Source organism: Pseudorca crassidens, chromosome 1 (genome assembly GCF_039906515.1).
Source record: "Pseudorca crassidens isolate mPseCra1 chromosome 1, mPseCra1.hap1, whole genome shotgun sequence".
Lineage (NCBI taxonomy): Eukaryota > Metazoa > Chordata > Mammalia > Artiodactyla > Delphinidae > Pseudorca > Pseudorca crassidens.
The window spans coordinates 79008289-79032820 of NC_090296.1; the positions used below are offsets into that span (position 1 = coordinate 79008289).

Consider the following 24532-nt stretch of genomic DNA (forward strand, 5'->3'; position numbering starts at 1 on the left):
TGAAAGTGAAAAATTTTAAAGCTTCTGCAATCAGGTTGAAATCTCCCTTTCCAAACTGATTTCCTAAAATTCATCAGCTCCCACCAGTCTGCCCTGTGCTTTGTATGATGGCTTCTGCCCCGTTGCCTTCTGCTGAGATTTCCTCCCTGCTCTTCTTACCTCTCCAATTCTTAAACATTCATCAAGACCCAGTCTCATATGTCCATCTCCTTGTAGCCTCCCAGACCACATACACTGGGGGTTTATGGGTAGTGTGTATGTGAACCCCTCAAGGACAGAGCACAATAGATGCTTTTGGATGTACCACTATCCCCAGCATGCTTTGCAAACAGCCCAGCACGGAGTAAAGGGAATATTATGGCTTTCTGCTCCCCTTAACTCCTCAGGATTTTATAGACTTCACTCCATTCGACCCACGATCCCAGGATTTCAAAGAACTGAAGAGACTGAAGACGTCTGTCCCAGAAGTTAGTCACTGATTAGGCAAAGGTATCTGGTGCCTGTTGCCTCACATTTGTTTTGAACATGCCCAGTGGTCTTGATTTATTTAGGGAATATTTGGAATGGAACATGGCTGGGCTTATCTCATCTGTCAGCTGGCCTCCGTGTTTCACTGTTAACATGCATGGTTCTCAGGAAGATAACTGAAGAGAATGAGAATTTAAACTAATCTGTTTAAAATAATCTTTGACTTTCTCATTACCAATATCTACGTGGTTTCTGCAAAGTCACAAAAACAACTGGAACATGTGCTAAGACAACAATTTTCAGTGTCATCATAGAAACGAATCTTAGAGAATTGTGTTCTCCAATTCTGTTTCTCGCTTATGTGGAGCTAAACCTAATCTGCTTTTCCGATATGAAATATCTTTATGATTCTGTCCCAAAGGGTAAAATCAAAATTTAATATTGTAACTCCCAGCTAAAAGTCACGCTAATTCATCTGATAAACTTTGTGGTGCTGTGATATTACAATGCTCCCGGTGTCAAGGCCGCCAATATACGAGTTCACAGATTGAGTACACAAACGCTGGCCCCATCCTACTCCTACCCCAAACCCCAAACCCCAAAAAGAAATAAGAGAGGTTTGCTTTTGTAGGTTGCAAGTCCTGGTCTGGTTTATTTATAAAGCAATAAATATTAGAAGCACAAATAAATTGCACGTGTGTAAACAAACTGTACAATGATTGATGAGAGATGAGGGAGGGTGGTTCAGAAGACTCCAAGAAGCATCATACCGTCATCCTGAACATAAGGTAGACTAAGAGAGAAGGCACCTTAGAAGCATTTGCGGTGGACAATGGATGGTCCTGCCTCATCATACTCTTGCTTGCTAATCCACATCTGCTGGAAGGTGGACAGGGAGGCCAGGATGGAGCCCCCAATCCAGACAGAGTACTTACGCTCAGGGGGAGCAATAATCTGCAGAATGAAAACAAAAACCACCAGTGAACTCTGAAGTTCCAAGCAACAGAGCGCATGTTGGGGAGATTCACAGAAAGTATATTGGTGATCAATTCACTGTAATGTGATACTTCATTCCCACAAATGAATATGGCTGAGTCAAATTTAATGCATTTCCTCTATTTCATCATTTCCACTATCAAAGTCACTATAAAATAGAACTTCCCCACTTCTCTGAAACAGAATATAATGTGGCAATAAGCTACATGCATGGTGGAGGCTAGCCCGAAAGCTGGGGGGGTCTTTTAAAATGTGTTCAAAGATTTAGATATTTTTTTTCCTTCAAAGATTTATTTTTATCCACTGCTTGAAAGTGTTTCCAAGTCTCCTATCTTGGGAAAAGTGCTAGAAAAATCAGAGAAAGTGTTAGAAAAACTAAAAGTTTATGGGAAACGGGAAGCTAAGCGGTGAGGGGAAAGGAGTTAGGAATTCTGCTTGGAATACGGAGAGACCTGTTTTGCTTCCCCCACTCACCTTGATCTTCATGGTGCTGGGAGCCAGGGCAGTGATTTCCTTTTGCATGCGATCAGCAATACCAGGGTACATGGTGGTACCTCCAGATAAGACATTGTTGGCATACAGATCCTTGCGAATATCAATGTCACATTTCATGATGCTGTTGTAAGTTGTTTCATGGATGCCAGCAGATTCCATACCTAGGAACAAGTGTAAAAAAGAAAAATCACAGTGCCCTCAGGCCAGGGGGCCAGGGTAGAGGGAAGAGAATAGTACCCCTCTATGCTGGTAAACTGTCACCATTTGTCTCTGAAACATATGTTCCTCTATAGGACACATTGCAGGGTTTTGTGGAACAGGTGTCTTAAAAGTGTAGACAGTAAATCCACAACGGACTGCCAAGAAACAAACAACTGTGTTTAGCACTTGTTTGGAGGGAACACTTGCTGTACCCATCAGAGTACGGAGATGGATTAGAAAAGGAGGAGACACACATTTACGGTAAATTAATGCAATTCTTATTTATGGACTAAAATAAGGTCCTGACAAGCTTCCTCTTGGAAATCACTCCTTAGGAAAGATATTTGGTGACATACAAAGGTCCAGTTATTACTATGAGTTGGAGTGTTGTTACACTTAATAATGAGTGATGAAAGTAACGTCCAGCTACTTGGTGATGGAACATATCAGAATAAGGCAGCACTCCTGAGTCACCTTCTCTTCCTTGCAGATATGGATTATTCAGTTACTACTCTGTCTCATTCCTTATTTTGAGATGAAGCCAGTGTGTCATCCTTTATCATATCATTGCTACGGAGCGGTGATGGCCATCCCTGTAAGAAGCCATCGGGACCTGAGGCTGAGCTGTGTGGGACTCCAAGCTATGACTTCTTTTAACACAAGGGCCCCTTAATCATTGTTGATTATAATAGCTTTTACCCTGGGAGTCACCAAGCGGTGTTTCTGCACCAGACCCTACAACTCACCAATGAAGGAGGGCTGGAAGAGCGTCTCAGGGCAGCGGAAGCGTTCATTGCCAATAGTGATGACTTGGCCATCAGGCAGTTCATAGCTCTTCTCCAGGGAGGAGGAAGAAGCAGCCGTAGCCATCTCATTCTCAAAATCCAGAGCGACATAGCACAACTTCTCTTTAATATCGCGAACAATTTCACGTTCAGCTGCAGAAATAAAGCGTGTCACAGTTAAGCTCTGAAAGATGAAATCAACCTTGAGGAGGTCAGGGGGTTCGCTGGGGGAGGGTAAAAAACAAGACACATACTACGGCAGATGAGATACACACACACTCACCGGTGGTGACAAAGGAGTAGCCACGCTCAGTGAGGATCTTCATGAGGTAGTCAGTGAGATCCCGACCAGCTAGATCCAGACGCATGATGGCATGGGGCAAAGCATAGCCCTCATAGATGGGGACGTTGTGGGTTACGCCGTCCCCAGAGTCCAGAACAATGCCTGTCAGAGAAAATCGACAAGAACAAGGTAAATCTCTGAGGACACCACTGCTTTAACCATGTCAAAGCCTGCTTCCAATCCTGGCTAAGAGATACTCGCGCTGGGCAAGGATCCAGATAAAATTAGATCCCTTACACATGAAGAATAAAAATGAGCATAATGGATGCCAAATCTGAAGCCAGCAACAGTTCATCCTCTTAAATATTGTAGTAGAAAAATTTTCCCAGGACACTTTCAAATGACCATCCCTCTTACCAGCTATTAGCACCTTATGCAAGCAACCAGGTGTGTTTTTCTTTCCTCTCCTCTAACTTACACGTGTTCTTCTCTTTTTTGACTCAGACCCTGTAGGGATGTTTGCCCAGGGGCTGTGATGGTGTGAACACACACCAATGACTGCTGCATTCCAGGTTGATAGTTGTGCAAAGCCTCAATATGTGACACCACATACTTTAGGCAAGGGGAGGATCTAACTCCGTATCTTTCAGTTCTTAGAAATAAGTGTGCTCTGAGACCAACCTCAGGGTATTATTGTTACCCCTCTCCCTTAGCAGAGACACCTTCCCAGGGAGCGTGAGGAAAGGGATCATTCCTTTCTCACTGGGGAGACCGATTCCCAGCAAGGTCGAAGACTTGGGAATGTAATTAATCAGGGACTATCTCACAATCCCAACACACCTGTGGTACGGCCAGAAGCATACAGGGACAGCACCGCCTGGATGGCCACATACATGGCGGGGACATTGAAGGTCTCAAACATGATCTGGGTCATCTTCTCACGGTTGGCCTTGGGGTTCAGTGGGGCCTCAGTGAGCAGAGTGGGGTGCTCCTCAGGGGCCACGCGGAGCTCATTGTAGAAGGTATGGTGCCAGATCTTCTCCATGTCATCCCAGTTGGTGATGATGCCGTGCTCAATGGGGTACTTGAGAGTCAGGATACCTCGCTTGCTCTGGGCCTCATCACCTACGTAGGAATCCTTCTGACCCATACCCACCATGACTCCCTACAAGAAGAAAGTAATGAGAAAATCAAGCTTCCACCATGTCAGGAATACAATCAATGCCTTATTCATTTCTACGTAACTGTCCAAGTCAAGTGACATCTTATGAATACGAGAAATAAGAAACAATAGGAATTTACCCCAATTCAGAAATATCATTTAAAGTTAATCTTGTACCTTCTCCCCACCCCACCCCCAAGAGGTATAATTCTATTGTTTAGAATATAACTAGGGATGGGGAGAAATGAAGCTATTTCACGGAAGAAGCAGAGCCTCACCTCATTTTTAAAATACCATAATGCCTTCATTAAATTATTAAGCTCATCACCTATGTCAACTGGAATATAAATGACTACACTGTGGAATGACTGAATTAATGACACACTGTATTTCTCCCAAGGAAAAAGTTTGACATTCATCAAGTAAACATAAAAAGATGGACTGATATGCTATTACCATCCTGTCTGGGAAATCCAGCCCTCCTAGAGCTGTCCTGGAGTACGCATGGTCCGCCAACACTGAGGAATACCACTCTCCCCCCTGGCAGCGTGTCTGGCCAGGCACCGAGGCAAAGCCAGAGAGCGTGGCATTTCTTTTAATAAACAAGGTGGTATGTCACTGTCACCACGGCACTTTACTGCCTCTGTCATAACCGGCTTCTAAAAATGCAACAGCCAGGAAGCAGATGGATTACATTTTGGGAACCCTATAAACTGGCTGTGAACAAGAGGGAGCAATGTGGCTTGGCTCCTGGTTGGTTCGGATACGTTGTATTATTCTGAGTTTTGAACAGGACTGAAAAGGGAGGCCAAGGAGTAAAGTGAGATGTATAAGAGCTAGAGAAGATACTGAGGACTAAAAATGCAGGTCAGGAGTGGAAAAGAGAAGCTGCCGCCTTTTCACAGGAGGAAGTTGGACCCCTGGCAGAGCTGTGTCCCTGAAGTGGACTGGGGGAGGGGGGGCGGTGCTGCACGTTTCCTGGTTTGCTGGAGGGTGTGAGTATTGCTTGCCTGGGCTGAGGTTGGAAGCGAATCCAGCGTTTCCTATCTGACCTAATGAGTTCATGGAACAGGAGGGGCAGGTGAGACATTTCCTGGATTGCTGGGCTGAAGAGGTGGCGGGAAGGGGTGTGGAGCGGGGCTGGAGACGGCTCCAGGTGAGGGCAGGCTGTGCGGGGCGGGAAGTTTACCTGGTGGCGCGGGCGGCCCACGATGGAAGGGAAGACCGCGCGGGGCGCGTCGTCGCCCGCGAAGCCGGCCTTCACCAGCCCGGAGCCGTTGTCGCACACCAGGGCGGTGGTCTCCTCGTCGTCGCACATCTTGGCGAAGCTTCAGTGGGGTCTACGGATGGACGAGAGCAAGGCGGCCTACGTTCAGTGCCTGCGGAGCTGGCCTCGTCCGCGTCCCCGGAGGAAGGGACAGGGCAGATGGGGGTCCCCGGGCAGGGGAGGGGGGCGGGGGACGCTGTCGTCTCCCTTCCCCTTGGGGCAGACAAAGGAGGGTGGGAAGAAGCTGCATTGCAGGGGAGAGGAACCGCCCAGGCTCCCAGGCCAGGAGGCTCCTCCCCTGCCCCAGTGCAAGAGGGACGGTCACCCCTTAGCAGGTCCTCCCCGGCCCTTTACATTTTCGCCTTCTCACGAACCGGGAAGCCACTTCGGGCCCATCCACACCCCTATCCATGCTCGAGCCCCAGCTAGAGGGAAAAGCACACGGCAGCGGGGACCCCAAAAGCCCCACTGGGGCCCAAGGCTACCCCTCCACGCGCCCCTCTCCAGTGAAGACCGAGACCCAGGACAAAAGAAGTTCGAACCAAATGAAAAGTTTGGTCTTAAGGAGAAAAAAAGTGATGGAGCGGTGGGGGCGCGGGGCACCGGCTCCAGGCGCGGGGCGGGCGGCGCTGACTCACCGTCCGCGGGGCGGGCTCGGCTCGGCTGCTCGGGCGGTGTGGCAGGCGCTGGTGCCCCGCGCGGGGCGCGCGGCTTTATAGCGCGCTGATGGACGGGGTCAGTTGGAGCCGCCGGGGGCAGGGGTGGGGGGCCCGGTCGGCCACCTTGCCTTATTTGGTCGCCTTCGCACCACTGAGGAGCGCCGAGGCCATTCATGGAGCCAAGGGCAGGGGAGAGGATCAGCCCGGGGGCCCCCCAGACCATGTAAGGAAGGGGAGGGGGCAACCAGGGGGATGGCCAAATAGGGAGCTAGGGAGGGGCAGGCGGTGAAGGGTAGGGGGCAGGGGAAGACCGGGTGACGCCAGCCGGCCCCCTCCCCCTTCTTGGGTGGAGGTGCCCCCTGGGTGTGCTGTGGCTGGCTTCGCCACAGCCCCGCCAGCCTAAGAGACAACAAGCCACACGCAAGGGGGAAGGCTTGGCACCCCGCCCTCTGCTGAGGGGTCCTGACAGCTGGGCCAGGGCAGCAGGGGAGTGACGGCAGCTTCTCATCTTCCCGGACGGAAAGCTGGGGGAGCAGAGCCCTGGCAGTCCTCATGGGCCCAAAGGGCACCACAGCAGCACATTTGGGTGGCCAGAAAAGGGGTGCCTGGAACAGGGCACCCTCCTGGCTTAGTCCCCACCAACCTGCATGACAACTCGGAGAGCTGGGGCTGTGCAGAAAGCTGAGATTAACCAAGGCCACCTTGGTCCCCAATTTACGCATGGCTCAGGGGCTGGTCAGGGAAAGAGGCTGGAAACAGCTGCTGTGAGAGCCTGCCCAGTCTTGTTGGAGGAGAGGGCAGGTTTACCCCAGCTGGGACATCAGGGGGCTCTCCTCCATGATTCCAGGGTTTTTCTCAAACTCAGACTCCTGCCTTTAGGCCAGGAAAGACTCCCCTGCTGCCAAAGGGAATGAAGGAACAAATGCCAAGTGTTGCTTTTCCACCTGCTGGTGGAGAGATGAACATTCATCTTAATAACGCAAAAGCGTTTATTCCAGACAAAGACAAGACTGAAAGAGAAATGTTCTTGTCAAGAAGATAACAGCAACTTCAACCGACTGAACATATCACCGGGATGCACAGTATGGTCATAACCAGGAATGAATTAGAAAAGCAGTCCCAGGCCCTACCCCAGAACTATTGAATCAGAATCTGCATTTTAGCAAGATGCTCAGTTGAGTCATACGTATGCTGAAGTGTGAGAAGCACTGGTATAAATGGTATCAGCTTCTTTGTGGAGGATCCTGAGACTTTGGAGAAAGGGATTACTTGAATCAAGGAGAAGAGAAAGAAACAGAGAGACATAAGGACACAGATCACTGGTTTGCCCTGGGTTGCCCTGTATTCTCAGTTCTTCACTGACACTTTGATTTTTAATGCTTGTGTTTTTCCTCCCCTTCACACCAGTTAAAAATAGAAACTGGGCCCAGGCATTCATCTCTGGAGTGGTCTTGGATTGATATGCTAAGGAGGCCTGCTGATTAGATACTTGTCCAGACTGGGGAATGCTGGGCCCTCCCCGCTGAGCTCCCCAACCATGTTTGGGTTGGTCTGGAGAAGAAAGTATGAGGGCGGCTGGGTGATGGAGCCAGGTGAGGGTCACGCCAGCTGGAATCACCCTCTGCCACACGGTAGGCCTTTCTCAGCGAAAATGCCTGTTGACAGGATGCAAAGAGCGGAGCTGTTTTGGCTCAGGCAGATGCAGAAGAACCAAAAAGAAGGAGAAATGGGACGGGTGTTACAGCCCAACATCCCTAGGTTTGAATCCCGCCTCTGTCACTTACTACCTATTTTGCTCTTGGGCAAGTCACTTCACTTCCATAAGCCTCAATTTTCCCCTCTGAAAAAGGACACAGTAACTCTTTTCAGGCAGAGATGATTAGTTATTGTAATAATTAGAGACAAGTGATATAAGCCACATAGAAGATACAAAGCAAATTGTAACTATTACAATTCAGTAATAATGATACTTTTGGGGGCAGCTATAGCTCTCACTTTTGAAGATTTGGGTCAATGTCATTCACTTATTGATCCAGCAAATATTTATGGCACAAGAACTGTGCTAGTCGCTGGAAGACAGAAATAAAACAGAGCAGGACTCGTACTGCAGAGCAGCTACAGACAAGTCAGAGACGGTTATGGTACACACTAGGAAGAATGAGGGAATCATTGAGATAGTCACAAAAAGAGGGATTCAAAAGAGGGTTCAGAGAAAGCCTTCCTGAGGAAGTATTTCATTATTTTTAAAGCAGAGTAGGACTGAAGTGCATTAACACTTGTGTGAAAGAAAGAGTTTCTCCTTGGGGGTGACTGGTGGCACATTCCCACATTCACTGCCATATGTGTAAAGGGAACTCCTGGAAAGTCTAGCAGATCACTGAACACCACGGTTATTCCCTGAATCCTTTGTAAATACTTCTAGGGCGCAGGAGGCCAATTCCAGTCCACCCACCTAGGAATCAGTCTGTCCGGGAGCAGGGGTGGGTAGGTCAGTGGAATACTGAGACCAGTTTCATGAAATAATCTTCACCCTTAAAATGTTTAAAAACAATTTCACTTTTTCCCACTTAGAGCAAAACATAGTTTCTTATGCACTATATTTAGGGTAAGAACACTTTTTTCCCCTTAAATATCTATGATGGTTCGATATTTGTTCATTGCAATACTGCTCAATTTCCACGTTTTAAAACTCTAAACGCTGTTTTTATATATTTACTTAAATTATAAGTCAATGGAAAATAAGATTCAATGACTGATTTTCATTTGACACAATTTTTTCAGGGATCTATTTAATTTGAAAATTGAGATTGGCTTCTGTCATGTCTACTTAAGTATATAAAAATGACTTAACCTTCTGTGGTGTAGTCTAGACATTTCTCTTTTTTTTTTAATTTCGGTAAAATATACATAACATAAAATGTCCCACCTTAACCAACTAAAATTGTACAGTTCAGTAGCGTTAAGCACATTCACATTGCTGTGTAGCCAACCTCCCAGTTACATTTTTTGATATGAATTGTGACTAAATTGATTTAAAAACCCGAGAATGGCTGTGCCCTGCAGTTTGAGAAAGACTGGTTTGTATCCTATGAGGTAGGGAACCGTTGCGCCTGCTTTGCTCAAGGTCACACGGCTGAGCAAACGGAAGAGTAAGGCTTCAAATCCAGGCACCAGACGACACCCTGTTCCTATCCACCACCCCAAATGCCTTCCAGTCCACTGGGGCTGCTGTTTCCCCAAGTAGAATGCTAGAACCACTTGCAGCCAAGTTACCTCTAACAGCAATTCAGATTCCCAGGTTTCATCCTGGAAGAGTGCATGTGCATTTTAAATAAGTCACCGCCCCTCTTCCCCAGGTAATTCACAGAGGGAGAAACGTGGCGACACTGCCTGGCTGTTCTTCCCCAGGCCCGCGGAATTTCGCTGAAGGCTTCCCAAGCTGCCAGTGCTGGCCCGAGTCCAGCTTGGCTGACCTTGAGCATCCCAGCCGGACGGCGAAAGCCAAAGCCGGGGCGTGTCCCCAAGGCTCTCGAGGGCCGGCGAGGCCCTTCTGGGCAGGGACAGGCCATGAGGGAGACGTGCAGGGCTGGCTGAAGGAACAGAAGGTGGGACAGTTCCTGCTGCCCTTGCCTCGAGGGAAGCCTGTTTCATCCACCATCTGCTGGGATCTAGAAGGGAGAGGCAGGCCTCCTCCTGGCACTGGGGGATTAGCAGTCACTTTTCTCAGCTGTTCTTCCATTCGGAGGTGTCCAGTATTTACAGAGAAGCCAGAAACATACCGAACCTTAATTCCTCCCCAGGAGCCCTCCTGGCTTCTCTTGCAGCCCCTCCTGCATTCCATGGGCTAGGAAGGAGGGGGTGGGCTGTTTCCAGCCCAGACCAGGGGTCGGGCAGCCAGCCTTCCTAACCATGTCTATTTTCTTTTCCTATACATTTGTTCACTCCCACTGTCCTCTGGCAGGAGCTGGGTTTCAGCTTTCATTAAAAGAAGAAAGTGACGTGGCTGTGAGGGATGCGGGCCCACACACATCCTGGAGCTCAGAATTCAACACCGAGGCATGCCTAATCTCCACCACATGCTGCCCCGTGCTTTACGTGCAACCACCGAGGAGATTAACCCAGGCGGAGGGTATTTCAACTCCAGATGAATTCTGTTCTAGGCAGGTTCTGGCAGTCCCTGCCTTCTGACATGATAGGACCAACTGTGATGAACCATTTAATGAGATTTAGAAAAAGAGGGCAAGACGGGGAGGAAGAGGGAAGGGGAGCAGAATGTAGACGGGAGATCCTGCTGGATCTCGGAGTCACCTGGGACTAATGAGCGAAAAGCCAAATCTTCACTCTCTTCTATCCTGGGAAATCCCAAAGGACTTCTCATCTTTTTAACTCCTTAAAAGGAGTCTGAATCTTCCTAGAACGAAGAGCTGAAGCTGGCAGGTTTCTGCTGGGAAGGTTCTCCACTTAGCTCAGATTTGGCTTCCTCCCCATACTGGCTGTAACTATGGAGTTTCGGCTTTTCAAGCATTACCTGGAGCAAGCCTGTCTTCCGTAGAGAGCCCACATGTGGCATCACCCAACTTGAACGCGGCTGCATTTTGAGCTCACACAAGTGCGTGGGAGGTGAGAGCTGTGAGCTCAGAGATGCTCTTGCCCACCAAGTTCACTCCGCTGCATGTGTGGAGCCCACCTGTTCGCCATCAAAAGTAGGCACACATCTGACACGCAACAGTGTGTAGCAATAATACTAATTGCTTACCTTTATTAAGTACAGACTGGGTCCATACACTATCCTGAGACTTCATATGTGTACATGGTCAGATTCTAGATGAAGCTGGACTGACTGCCAGCTGCAGAATCCATTTTTACAGACCTGCTCTTGAATATGATGTCACCAGCCTACATGGGGGCGCGTTGTGTAAGAAATAGGTCACCACCTCTATTGCAAAGATGTTGTCACGGGTGTTCATCACAGGATACTGTCTTCTTTACGAGCGTCTTAGAAGAATTTCCTGTCTGGCTCCAGTTCCAAGAACAAAGGGCTTCTACCAAGTAAATGGTTTGTTTTGATCCCGTAGATCCTGAATCTAGTGACCAACCAGATTTTTCCTTTGGCAGTGGCCAAGAAAAATCTTAGAAAACTACACTTGTGGCCCAATTGTTAACATGATTACAAATCATTATCGTCTATCTTGCACACCCACATCTATTTTTCATTTTCCTTTTTCTTCCACTATTAAATTTTATTTGTCCATCTATCTTTGTAAGTTGTCATACATCTTTTGTGAGAGAAAACAAAGGATGGATGGATAGATAGATAGACAGATAAAAATGAACTCATGGGGACCATGGAGAGAATAATTGAAATTGGAGTGATGACTGTACAAGTATCCAAGAGTCCAAGATGCCTTGCGTATGTCTGCCGGTTTCTTCCATCCCCATGCAAGCATATATTGCTTCATGAAAACACGCTTTGTCTATATAAGGTACTGTATAAGGGATTGTATCATTTTAATTTTCGTCTTAACGTCATGGTATGTATAACTGGGGATCTAAAATAACCTTTCCCTCACTATGAAAATTGTAAGTGCTTGTTGTGGTGAACTAGGAAACACTGAACAGAGAAGGACAAAGAAAATGACATGCCTGGTTGAGGCTTTAAAGCCCTCTATTTTAACCTCCTTAAAATAAAATTAAATGTGACATAAAATTCATGAGGCCTTGCCTTCCGTATCTACTTACAGTCGCTGGGCTGAGAAAAGACAAATAGCCTCCTATTCTGGTCATTTGCAAGAATGTCCACTTGCTCTTTAAAGAGAGACATGCAATGCAAGGAATTTGCATTAACAGCATTTTCTGGTTTTACTGTTATAATCTAACTTATCTCTAGTCAACAGCTGGAACCAAAGAATGCCAAACTGGGAGCAGGCTCTGCCCTTAGGATTATAGCATCCACATTTCACTTATATGTTTTAGAGGGTGGGTTTTAGTTGCCAACTCAGCTGTTGAACTGTTTCCAAATTACAGTCTAAAAAGAGGAATCTATCATGAACATAAAATGAAACCACATATATTACTGTAGGCTTTGTCTTTCTGTGGAGAGTCTGAAAGCAGTTGCTTTAGGGAATATTTACAGCTATTTTATGATGAGTATTTCCAAACTCCTCTTGGTTAGGTCTACAAATAACCAATTCCTCTTACATTTACAGATTCTAACTTAATTTCGTAAATGAAAAAATAATAAAAATAAAGGCTTTCCCTAAAGCCAATCACCCGTGTTAACCAGAGGCAGGAAACCGAGATTGTTCCTCCAAAATAAAAACAGCTGAAAAGGTGTCTCGAGCAGTTACTCGATTGAGAATACTGGCACTCACACAAATAAGTAGGTCGCCGTGTGTGTGGCATTTCAGAGAGACGAGCCAGCCTTTGGGAACTGAGAAAAGAATCTGCCGTTGACCCCTGGTGTGGCTTTGACAAGTGAGCAGAACAATCACGAGCATGACCCAAAGGATGTAACCAGATAAAGCATCATATCACCCAAGACACACCGGCAAGGACTGGGTAGTCCTCAGCTGAGAACATTCTTTATGGGTGAACAGGAAGGGTGTCCTCTGTTCAGTTAACCCTTTTGCAAACTCTATTTAAATATGCTATTTTCCAGGGAGGGGTTCCAGTTGCTGTATAATATTGTAGCTCAATATTTATAACTGTCACAAAAGATTCATGCTAGGCTCATCTCTCCACCAGTGGGTAGAGCCGTCTTCACTCCGTATCCTCTGTCCAGAGCCCTACTCCTGCGGGTGCAGAAAGGGAGCCCTTAGACTGGCACAATCAGTCCCTTCTGTGTCCACTCAAGGATCACATCACTAAACCGCCGGCCCAAAGTGGTGGGAGAGATGAGGAGAGCAGGTAGGGAGATGGTGATGGGGGTGCAGACCTATATCCCCTCCACCCTTCCCATGAGTTTCTATCCGAATAGAAAACGGAAGATGATAAATCGGAAACACATTGTAGATACTGGTACAAGGGCTGAGGCTTTGCTTCCACACCGGGCAATGGAAAACTTTAGGTATACTGTGCTCATTTTGTCCAACTCAGGGGTGTGGGCCCCAAAATGGTAATGGAAGTGGCAAAAGCGATCCCAAGAGGCAGAAACCCTTGTTTATTAGAACAGCTCCAGTGTTCTAGAAGGGCCCATGCTTCGGGCCTAAAGAGCAAACCCTAAAATATTGTTCCATAGTTTATATCTTTGTGTAGTCAGAGTTTTCTTTGATCTACCTGGAAACTAACCTTTATTCTGACTAAACGTGAAAGCTTAAATGTTAAGCTTGCCTACTTTCTCACGTGGAACACGTTTACGTGAAACTGAGAGAATCCGTCATGAGTAAGAGTTTTATTCCTTCTGTTTCCTCTACTTCATAGGGAGATCACTGTGGAGAGACCAAGCACACCTTCCCCAAGCATCTACTTCAGTTGCAATCATGGAGACAGAGTTTTTAAAAAGTTGGTGCTATATACAAACCAGAAATAGACCCACAGACATAGAAAACAAATATGGTTACCAAAGGGGAAAGGGTGGCAGGGAGAGATAAATTAGGAGTTTGGAATTAACATATACACACTACTATATGTAAAATAGAAAAACAAGGACCTACTGTGTAGCACAGGGAACTATACTCAATATTTTGTAATAACCTGTAATAACCTATAAGGGAAAAGAATCTGAAAAAGAATGTGTATATAACTGAATCACTTTGCTGTACACCTGAAACTAACACAACATTGTAAATCAACTATACTTCAATAAAAAAAATAAAATTTAATCAAAAAAAAGTTGGTCTTGGGCAGTGGTTAAGATTGAACAAATGCTCTTTGTTTCCTCAGATATTTGTGGGAGTAGAAGGTCTAGTTAACATTTCATAATGTCACCACCCTGAGACTGTGATGTGTCCCAATATACCTTTTACCAGAAGAAGTGTCTTGCTAGGAAAATATAGTACTGTTTTCAGAGCTTGTGTCATTTCCAATAAAGTATCTTTTACCCTTCCAGTCTCTCTGAACACTATTTTTTTTTTTCTGAACACTATTTAAATTCTCAGCATCGATCAAGAAGATATTCAGTTCTCAGTGACTGATTCTGAACAAAGGACTTCAAATAATTTTGGGAGATACAGGCTTGCTTTCACCTAATGTGGAAACTCCAAAGTGTTCTTAGTCTTTCATTTTACACATCACTTACCAAAATATTTTAAAGGAATAAGCTCTCTGATTTGAAAAAACATTATTTCTAACTAAACAGAATCAAAATAGTGATGCTTATTTTGCAAATGTAGATACGAACAAGAGGAAGAATCCAATTTTGTGGCTAAATGGGGTTCCCTTGAAATCCAGATGTGGTTTATTCAATCAATGCTTTTGTCTTGCTTAGCCAGTGGATATTTCTACATAATAAGCTCCACGTACTTGAAGAAAGACATTGCATCTCTGAGTGCTGTTTAGGATCTTTATCTTCAGTGGTGCTATTTTTAAAACTGTCCTCATATTTGGTCAATTATCTAACTCTGCTCCAAGTTTTCCATGTGCAATAAAATCTCTTTTAGCCAAATTGGTTCGCTGTTAGGTTTCTTGTTAAGTGGAAAACAACCATTGTTTGGAGAATTAAACTCATCTCAGTACACCCACACAAAACGACAGAGAGAATTTAATTTTCTTTGATGCTTCAGGAGTTATTTACAGAATAGTCTCATTTTGAAAGTGAACTCTTGTCACTTACTATGGCATAATATTTATGACACATGTAGAGTATTGAGTGAAACTAAAATGATAACATCATGAAAAGTTGCTTCTGTGAATTAATTATTGGTATCAACATACCTGTTATCTACTTATTCCTCTTAAAAATCAAGTATTGGGCTTCCCTGGTGGCGCAGTGGTTGAGAGTCCGCCTGCCGATGCAGGGGACACGGGTTCGTGCCCCGGTCCGGGAAGATCCCACATGCCGCGGAGCGGCTGGGCCCGTGAGCCATGGCCGCTGAGCCTGTGCGTCCAGAGACTGTGCTCCGCAACGGGAGAGGCCACAACCGTGAGAGGCCCGCGTACTGCAAAAAAAAAAAAAAAAAAAATCAAGTATAGATCAGACTTCTGGTTCTAGCCAAGATGGAGCCTCCCAGGTCCTCCCTCTTATAACTGTGGACATAACACAACAAGCAAACAGAGGAACACTCCAAGGAGGAAAGAAGAAGGTGGACTGCTAGGGACTTTGGGACGGTGATGAGGGATGAGTTTTTTAGGTTTCTTTACTGCCTTCCATAAATCCCAGACAGGAACTCTAGTGGCCTCCATCCTGGAACTGCCAACAGACACAGATAAAGTAAGCTCTAAGAAAAGTCTGTTCCTCCAGTCAAGGAACCAACAAAAGAGAAGCCTCACGTGGAAAGCCTTTGTGGCAATACCCGTCCTACCCTAGCCAGACCCTAAGGGGAAACTTCATCTTGCTCACCCTTCATTTCACTGGGAGCTGATCTCCCTCCCCACCCCACCCATGCAGAGTCAGGCGGTGGTACTCCAATTCTCTTGCCCGGTGGTGTTAGTAGGACTGATCTGGGAGCTGCTCTAACATTTCCTGCCTGTTGGAAGCAGGCAATGCTCCTATTCTCCCACCAGGGTGGTGTCAGCAGGGTGGCATAAGAGATCCTTGTGATGGAAATGTTCTGCAGTTTGGTGGCCATATCAATCTATGTGTGTGATAAAATTACATAGCACTAAATACATGCACAGACACACACATGAGTGCATGTAAAACTAAAACTGGTGATCTCTGAATGTCGTTGATGGATTGTATCAGTGCCAATTTCCTAGCTGTGATATGCTTCCATAGTTAGTTCCATTGGGGAAACTAGATGAAGCGTATGCGGGCTCTCTCAATTGTTTTTTTATAATTGCATGCAAATCTACAATGATCTCAAAATATAAAAGTATTGAAAATAAAATATAAGGTACACCCACCAAAATTCAGTTTTCCATTCAGTCTGATTCTGAATGAATTAGTTCCTATGTTCATGTTACCATAGTTATGAAATTTAAATACTAGCCTCACTAAATATATCTCATTCCCTATATTTATAGCAAGAATACTGGCTGGCCCAATTTATAGATATGGCAGGTGCAGTTAGGCGCCATTTAGGCTGAAGCGGTTCCAACATCCATGGGCAGGTCTGATGAATAAGATGCTGGTGACAGCAGGCAAACCGCAGTGTGATGGAGGAGCTCCAGAAAGAGGGTTTATCCCTACTTAAGGTGGAACCTGGCACAACGAGCAGGCTCAGCAATAGGACCTGAAGATTGGAGAGGGGAGATGCTCCTGATTAATAGCATGGTAGCTCTTTAAAACATTCCAGCTGGGCTTCCCTGGTGGCGCAGTGGTTGAGAGCCCGCCTGCCGATGCAGGGGACGCGGGTTCGTGCCCCGGTCCGGGAGGATCCCACATGTCGCGGAGCGGCTGGGCCCGTGAGCCATGGCTACTGAACCTGCGCGTCCGGAGCCTGTGCTCCGCAACGGGAGAGGCCACAGCGGTGAGAGGCCCGCGTACCGCAAAAAAAAAAAAAAAAAAAATCATCCCAGCTGAGCTACTCCAGGAGCAGGTGAACACCTTGAACTGAAAGACCTATTTTGCAAACAAAGAGAGCCATCCCACAATAAAAGAGCAGAACTTAGAGGATGGGAAGCCAGTTTCCTGCTCTGGTCCAGATCCACCACTGAGCAGTGAATGGTGTTTAGCCTGAGACGCAGCACTGGGACAAGGCATCTATGAGGCTGGGATGTTGGCAGCTGGGAGCAAGTGGCACAGGCTGTGCAAATGATGGCCAGGGTAGACTAGGCATGGGAGTAGCCAGACAGCATCCTCCACACTTTACCCTGAGCATCTACGAGATATCCCCAGGGACTGTTGGGAACCTAAAAAAGGCGGGAGTGTGTAAGGCATAAAGGAACTATCAGTTTTGTGGATAGGGGCTATCTAGCAGACAAAAATCTAGGCCAGTTGTTCTCAATCTTGTCCACACATAGAATCACCTGGGGAGCTGATAGCTGGGTCTTGCCTCCATAGATTTTGATTTAATTGGTCTGGTTGCACCTGGCATCTGGGTTTTTTTTCTTTCTTTCTTTCTTTTTTGAAGCTCCTCAGGTAATGCTAATGACTAGCCAAAGATGAGAACCACTGATCTACTTGTGTGCTTCTCAAACTTACAGCAGAATCACCCAGAGAGCTTGGTAAACCTCAGATTGCTGGGTCCCATCCCTAGAGTTTCTGATTCAGTAAGCCTGAGGTGGGGCATGAGTATTTGCATTTCTAAAATGCTCCTGCATGATACCGATGCTGAAGAAACACTCCGAGTGGCACTGAGCTAGGGAAAATGTTTCTTGAGATAACATTTATACCCACCAGGTGGTGTGGGTGTCGGGGACATTGGATAGTGGGAAGAAGTTTAGAGTACGAGCCAACGAATAGGCTCATAAAGACCTGAGCCTCACCACTGCCTCTGCCACTCCGTAACTACTTCAGCTTAAATAGTTTACTCAAATTTTCTAGACTTAAATTTCCCCACTAGGAAAGCAAGAAAAATTATGCCATCTACTCACAAGGTTGTTGTAATAATTAGTATTTTAAAAGTGCTTTTATCAATGATAAACGCATTGCATACATTTCAACAATTTAATCCCCAACCAGGGTTCAGAGAAGTTAGGTTACTTGTCCAAAGTCACACAGCTATTTAGGACAGGATTAGAATTTGAACATTAGGCAATCTGATTCCCAAACTCATACACTTAAGTATTACACTACACTAGTGCAATGAATACTATTTTGGACAGTAATTACATTAAAAATTAAATGTACATGGAATTCCAAAAACTTCAGATCAGTTTCTTGTTTTCATGAAACAAATATAACACAGTTGAGTAACAGTAAACCTTGGGAATTACTAGGGTTAAATCTACAAACTAGTGTTTCTCAAAGTATATCTTCAGATTACCTGCAAAGGAATCATCTGGAAATTTCCTACTTCACATCTATGGAATCACAATCTCTTGGGGGCAGAAGTCTGAGTTCCATGCTTCAAATTGAACATATTTTGTATTCTCCTATGTCTTAGACTGTTCTAGTGTTCCTCTCAATGCTACTTCTTATGAATTTATAATATATTAGTTGGAGCAGCTCAAGTAGAATGGTCTATAGTTTGAGAAATAATATGTCTTTCCTTTAGGCTTTCATAAGTGTGCAAAGAAAATAATGCATGAAATATCTGGTTTAAAAACTAGACCATTATGGGACTTCCCAATGGTGCAGTGGTTAAGAATCCACCTACCAACGCAGGGGACATGGGTTCGATCCCTGGTCCGAAGATCCCACATGCTGTGGAGCAACTAAGCCCATGTGCCAAAGCTACTGAGCCCGTGATCTAGAGTCCACGAGCTACAACTATAAAAAAACAAACAAAACAAACAAACAAACAAACAAAAACCCTAGACCATTACCATGTACGGTAGCTTGAGAACCCAACTTAACAGATAAAATAGGCACATCATTTCATTTCAGAGAAAAAAAATGAAAGTATAGCTACATTTCTGACCTCCCTGTTGTACCTCCTCAATTTAAACAGCCGAGGAGTTAAGACTTTTTAACATAAGGTTAATTGATACAGTGACATTTCACAGAAAACCATTCCCACCTGAAAAATTCCTCTGATTCTATGTTGTCAATGAACACTTAATTGCGAATGATATAAACCTCCACACTGGCTATGATGGACTAGCATGTTCCCATCCAACACAACTAGGAAAGTTGGATAAAGCATTAAAAAAACACATTTATTTGATGGCACTGAAGAACTATCAAGGAAGGGAAGACTTTAGGGGCCAAGATCATCAGAGAGAAGGGAAGTAAAGAGTATAGCCCGGGGGCTCCCCTGGTGGCGCAGTGGTTGAGGGTCCACCTGCCGATGCAGGGGACACGGGTTCATGCCCTGGTCCGGGAGGGTCCCGCATGCCGCGGAGCAGCTGGGCCCGTGAGCCGTGGCCGCTGGGCCTGCGCGTCCGGAGCCTGTGCTCCGCAACGGGAGAGGCCACAGCAGTGAGAGGTCCGCGTACCGCAAAAAAAAAAAAAAAAAAAAAAAAAAAAAAAAAGAGTGTAGCCCGATATATGTTGCTGCTTTTCCCCTTGAGGCCTTTGCCAATTTGTCAGGGGTGGGGAATGGCAGCTACAGCAGAAGCTGAGAAGAAGGTGGCAGCCAGAAGCTAAGAACTGAGCAGAGATGAAAACAGTCTCCGTGGGCTGGGGTCGGGGAGAGGCAGAGTTGGAGTATAGGGTGTGCCAAGAAAGACTGGCCCAGGAAAAAGTCCGGGCCTCGGCCAAGACCCACAGGGAGGTACTCCTCAGGAGTAAAGCCAGGCTGACAGTAAACAGACTCTGAGTCAGCTCAGTCCCGGGATAGTTTAAAGTGACCGGCCTTGCCCTATCTGTCAAAATCAAAAGGAGGAAGATATACTACAGAGCTTTAAATAATCTCTACGGTTTTTCATACATAATGTCTGGTATGTAATAAAAGAGTACTTGGCAAGACCAAATAATCGAAAACCCACAAGAAAAAAAGTAAGAGACAATGGAAAGAGACCAGCAGGAGATCCAGACACTGAAATTATCTGACATGAATGTTAAGTATATTTTTTAAAAAACTGATTAATATGTTCAAGAAAATAAACGGCAAAATGGAGAATTTCATCAAAGAATTGGAATCTTTGAAAAAGAATGACATGAAATTGTAAAACTAAAGCACATAATAAATATAATAACTGGGATAAACTTAAAAGCAGATTGACACAGTTGAAGGAAGGATTAACGAGCTTTAAGATAGAGAACTGAAGCACAGAGAACAAAAGAATGCAAGGTTGGTTTAACATTTAAAAATCAGTTTGTGTAATTCAGCACATTAACAGAACACAGGGGAGTAATCACGTGATCCATCCAATATATGCAGAAAACACATTTGATAAAAGTTAACACCCATTCATAATAAAAGCTCCTAGTAAATAAAGAACAGGAAGAAAACCCTTAGTCTAATGAAGAGTATCTACATCAAAGCTAAAGCAGACAGCACACTTATGTCTTGTTCCCTGAGACTGTAAAGAGGACAGAGATGCCTGGTAGCATCGCTTCTATTCTACATTATACCAGTGATCCTGAGCAGTGCACTAAGGCAGGAAATAGAGTCAAAGGTATAAGAATTGGAAAGGAAGAAACAAAGCTGTCATAACAGTGAGTGTAAAAAATATGAAAGGATTGGGGTTTCCCTGGTGGCGCAGTGGTTGAGAGTCCGCCTGCTGATGCAGGGGACATGGGTTCGTGCCCCGGGAGGATCCCACATGCTGCGGAGCGGCTGGGCCTGTGAGCCATGGCCGCTGAGCCTGCGCGTCCGGAGCCTGTGCTCCGCAATGGGAGAGGCCGCAGCAGTGAGAGGCCCACGTACTGCAAAAAAAAAAAAAAAAGAAAGGATTTATAGCCAAACTAATTTAATAAATGAATATAACAAAGTCAGTGAATGAAAGGACAATATACAAAAATCAACTCTATCTCTACCTGTCAGCAATAAACAAATTTTTTAAAAAATTTAAAATATGCCATTTCACACATGAAAAGATGCTCAACATCACTAACGATTAAAGAAATGCAAATCAAAACTGCAATGAAGTACCACCTCACATGGGTCAGAATGGCCATCATCAAAAAGTCTACAAATAACAAATGCTGGAGAGGGTGTGGAGAAAAGGGAACCCTCTTACACTGTTGTGGGAATGTAAATTGGTGCAGCCATTATGGAAAACAGTGTGGAGGTTCCTCAGAAAACTAAAAATAGGATTACCATATGATCCAGCAATCCCATTCCTGGGCATATACCTGGACAAAACTATAATTCAAAAAGATACACGCACACCCCAATGTTCACTGCAGCACTATTTACAATAGCCAAAACATGGAAACAATGTAAATGTCTATCGACAGATGAATGGATAAAGAAGATGAGGTATATATATACAATGGAATACTACTCAGCCATAAAAGAGAATGAAATGATGCCATTTGCAGCAACATGGATGCAACTAGAGATTATCATAATAAGTGAAGTAAGTCAGAAAGAGAAAGACAAATACCACATAATATCACTTATATGTGGAATCTAAAATATAGCACAAATGAACCTGTCTACAAAACATAAACAGACTCATAGAAAACAGACTTGTGGTTGCCATGGGGGAGGGAGGTGGGGGAGGGAAGGATTGGTAGTTCGGGGATAGCAGATGCAAACTATTATATATAGAATGAATAAATGACAAGGTCCTACTGTATAGCACAGGGAACTATATTCAATATCCTGTGATAAACCATAATGGAAAAGAATATAAGAAAGAATGTTTATATGTGTATAACTGAGTCACTTTGCTTCACAGCAGAGATTAACACAACATTGTAAATCAATTATACTTAAATAAAAAAATTTTTTTAAATAAATAAAATATGCCATTTAAGATAGCATCAGAAAACATCAATACCTAGGATTAAAGCCAATTAAAGATATTTAAGACCTCTGTACACAAAACTAGAAAACATTAGTACAATAAGTTAAAGAAGACCTACATAAGTATTATCTCTAATCTTTCCTGACAAATCATTTCTCCTTTTCGTCTAATCTCTGTAGGCATTCCCTTTCAAAAGATCTTTCCAGCACAAGGCCAAGCCAACTTGATTCCCAGCACTCCTTCCTGTGTGTCACCCCCAGCCAGCCCCTGCTCTCCCATCTTCTAACGGATACAGGTTGCTTGTTCTATGTTTATTGCAGGTCATAAACACATGCACTTCAGTCAGATGTCTTTAATAACTTCTTTGTGCTTATCCGTTTTCTTCTTTTGAAATGTTGGCTTCCAAAGTCCAGAAACCATAGTGTATTATCTCCCTCACAACCTGCTAATGAGGTATAGTTTTGATTGAGTGAAGCTAAGAAAAATACAACAGTTTTTAAGAATGGTATTTTTATCTGTTTTAAGGAGGAAGTTTTATTCTATATTTTGACTCTTAAGGATATTTGAATGTGAAAAAAACTATTTAAGAATTTAGTTGCCTTTGCTATTACTTATTTTCAACTTACTTCTTTGATGGTCTTGAAAAACCACCAAAGGATTATAAATTTTCTGAGCAATGAACTGAGAAAGAATTCTTATCCTGTGATAAATTATCTCCAGATTCTGTTGAGTTGCTCTGAAAAAAAATTAGGGTATGTGTAAATTGGGGGAAGGGAAGGAAGGGGTTTGTAACCTGGGTGTTTATGTATAACATTGTGTCAGTACATTATAGAACAATTTAACCTTGGCCAAACAAAGGAGGGGAAATCATGAGTGTATCAGAGACTTGTACTGGACTTGTCCCTCTGCCCTGCCTTCGGAGTCAGGGAGAGATTCCTATCCTGTGCTAATTTGTGGATTTTCTCTAGTAGAAAGTAAGATGTGAATCTCACCTCCAAAGTGAATTTGAGATATTCAATTTAGGGACTGCATGGAAACAGAAATAAAAAGCAACCAACTCACAACCAAAGTTCTTTTCATTAAAGTGTCAGCAAGTCTTCAAAGCTGATGTCTCCTATTTCATATAAATGAAAAGAAAACCAGATGACACGAGGCCTAGAAAATAAACACCATGTTTATAATTAGCTCTTCCAGAGATCTGGTCATGTCCATGTGTGACATGATCCAGTCTTAGTATTTCATAAGGCACCAGGAGGCAAAAAAAAAAAATCCTCTCTTCAAGGAAAATCCCTGTACGTGTAAGAAACGTGCCTACATGATCAGGCCTCCCTACTACCTAACTGTGCTGCCGTGGGGGTGCCAGGGAGGGGGTCTGGGAATATTTGCACTGCTCCCTTCTCCCAGTTCTCAAAACTATATTCCTTTCTGTTTAGCTAATTAGAGACTCAGTTGGGATTATCAAGGTATTTCTTTTTTTCCCTTTGCCCCAGTAAGGGTAAGCCTATTGTATTATAAAAACACATTATTCTTGTTTACTTAAATTAGGTTTATGTTATTTGATCATCTAAAAGCAAAGATTTAGATTGGAACCAAATTCAGTTGATCCTTTTTGCCAGCTTGAGCTGGCTGGTATGATGAAAGGAAGGGCAGCAGTGCCACTGGTATTGTCACAATATCTAGTTTTAAAACAAACAGAGAAGAATGATAACTGGCACAGGGGAGGCATGCTTAGAAGACTACTGAGGAACTTGACGGTGGAGAGAAGATTTGTGAAGGCAGAAAATGTGTATTATTTTTATCAAGTGCCCTCCTGAAGGCAACTGTTGACTGTCATAAGTCTGCATAGTTGGAACTCTGCAGTAGATAGACCATACCTCCTGATATTCATTTGAAAAAATAGAAGACACAATCCCCAAGGACATTGTCCAGACAGTTAGTGTTGAATGGAGAAAGAGTTTACTACGGGCTGGAGTGATCAGGGAAGACTTCCTGGAGGAGGTAGTGTTCGGTCTTGAGGTTTGAGTAGAGTTGACAAGGAGGACAGGAAAGGGAGTGGCATCCCAAACAAGAGGCACAGAAGAAGCAAAGCTTTAGAGGTGGGAAAGTTCAAGACATTTTCAATGGAAACTAAGGAACGTGGCCTGGCTGAAGCAGAAATGTTTGGGGATATAGTTTATGAAATGCATTTGACAACTTAATTAAAAGGAGAGAGAGAGATGCATTCTAATGACACGCTTCTTTATCAGAAACTTGTTTTTTAACCAGAAGTAATGATAATATCAGGAGCACAAGGGGTACATCTAAGTCACCAGAAAAGACTGGTTTGGATGCAATCATGAAGTTCAATATTCTAGCAGTACCAGGCAATGTTAGGGAAGCATTAAACAACAAGATGCATGAAAAAGCCTCTTCCCTCTTCAACGAAATTCTGGTTCCTTAGCATTCTGGGCATAGTTCTTTTGCACACTGACAGGAGGCAAGAGCTCTTATCCCTGATGAATTCTCCTTCAGTGCTTCATACACTTCAATGTTTGTACAATTACCAGGGGATCTTGTTAAAACGTAGATCCTGGGCTTGCCTGGTGGCGCAGGGGTTGAGAGTCCGCCTGCCGATGCAGGGGACACGGGTTCGTGCCCCGGTCTGGGAAGATC

At 44.5% G+C, this 24532-nt stretch overlaps 2 protein-coding genes across 2 annotated transcripts in view; both read right to left on the reverse strand.

Moving 5' to 3' along the window:
* Window positions 1–1086: 1086 nt before the first annotated feature.
* On the reverse strand, window positions 1087–6450 carry ACTC1 (actin alpha cardiac muscle 1). The gene is made up of 7 exons (XM_067742374.1): window positions 6296–6450; window positions 5580–5730; window positions 4069–4393; window positions 3229–3390; window positions 2907–3098; window positions 1939–2120; window positions 1087–1422 (listed from the first exon to the last, which is right to left on the reverse strand). Exons 2-7 carry the CDS (start codon window positions 5706–5708, stop codon window positions 1279–1281), a joined length of 1134 nt encoding a protein of 377 aa, XP_067598475.1. The 5' UTR covers window positions 5709–5730; window positions 6296–6450; the 3' UTR covers window positions 1087–1278.
* An 8776-nt stretch (window positions 6451–15226) lies between these two features.
* Window positions 15227–24532, reverse strand: part of AQR (aquarius intron-binding spliceosomal factor) — a 142805-nt gene continuing 133499 nt past the window's right edge. Inside the window, exon 37 of the transcript XR_010944538.1 lies at window positions 15227–15411. The gene's annotated coding sequence lies outside the window, so the exon portion shown is untranslated. The remainder of the gene's footprint in view (window positions 15412–24532) is intronic.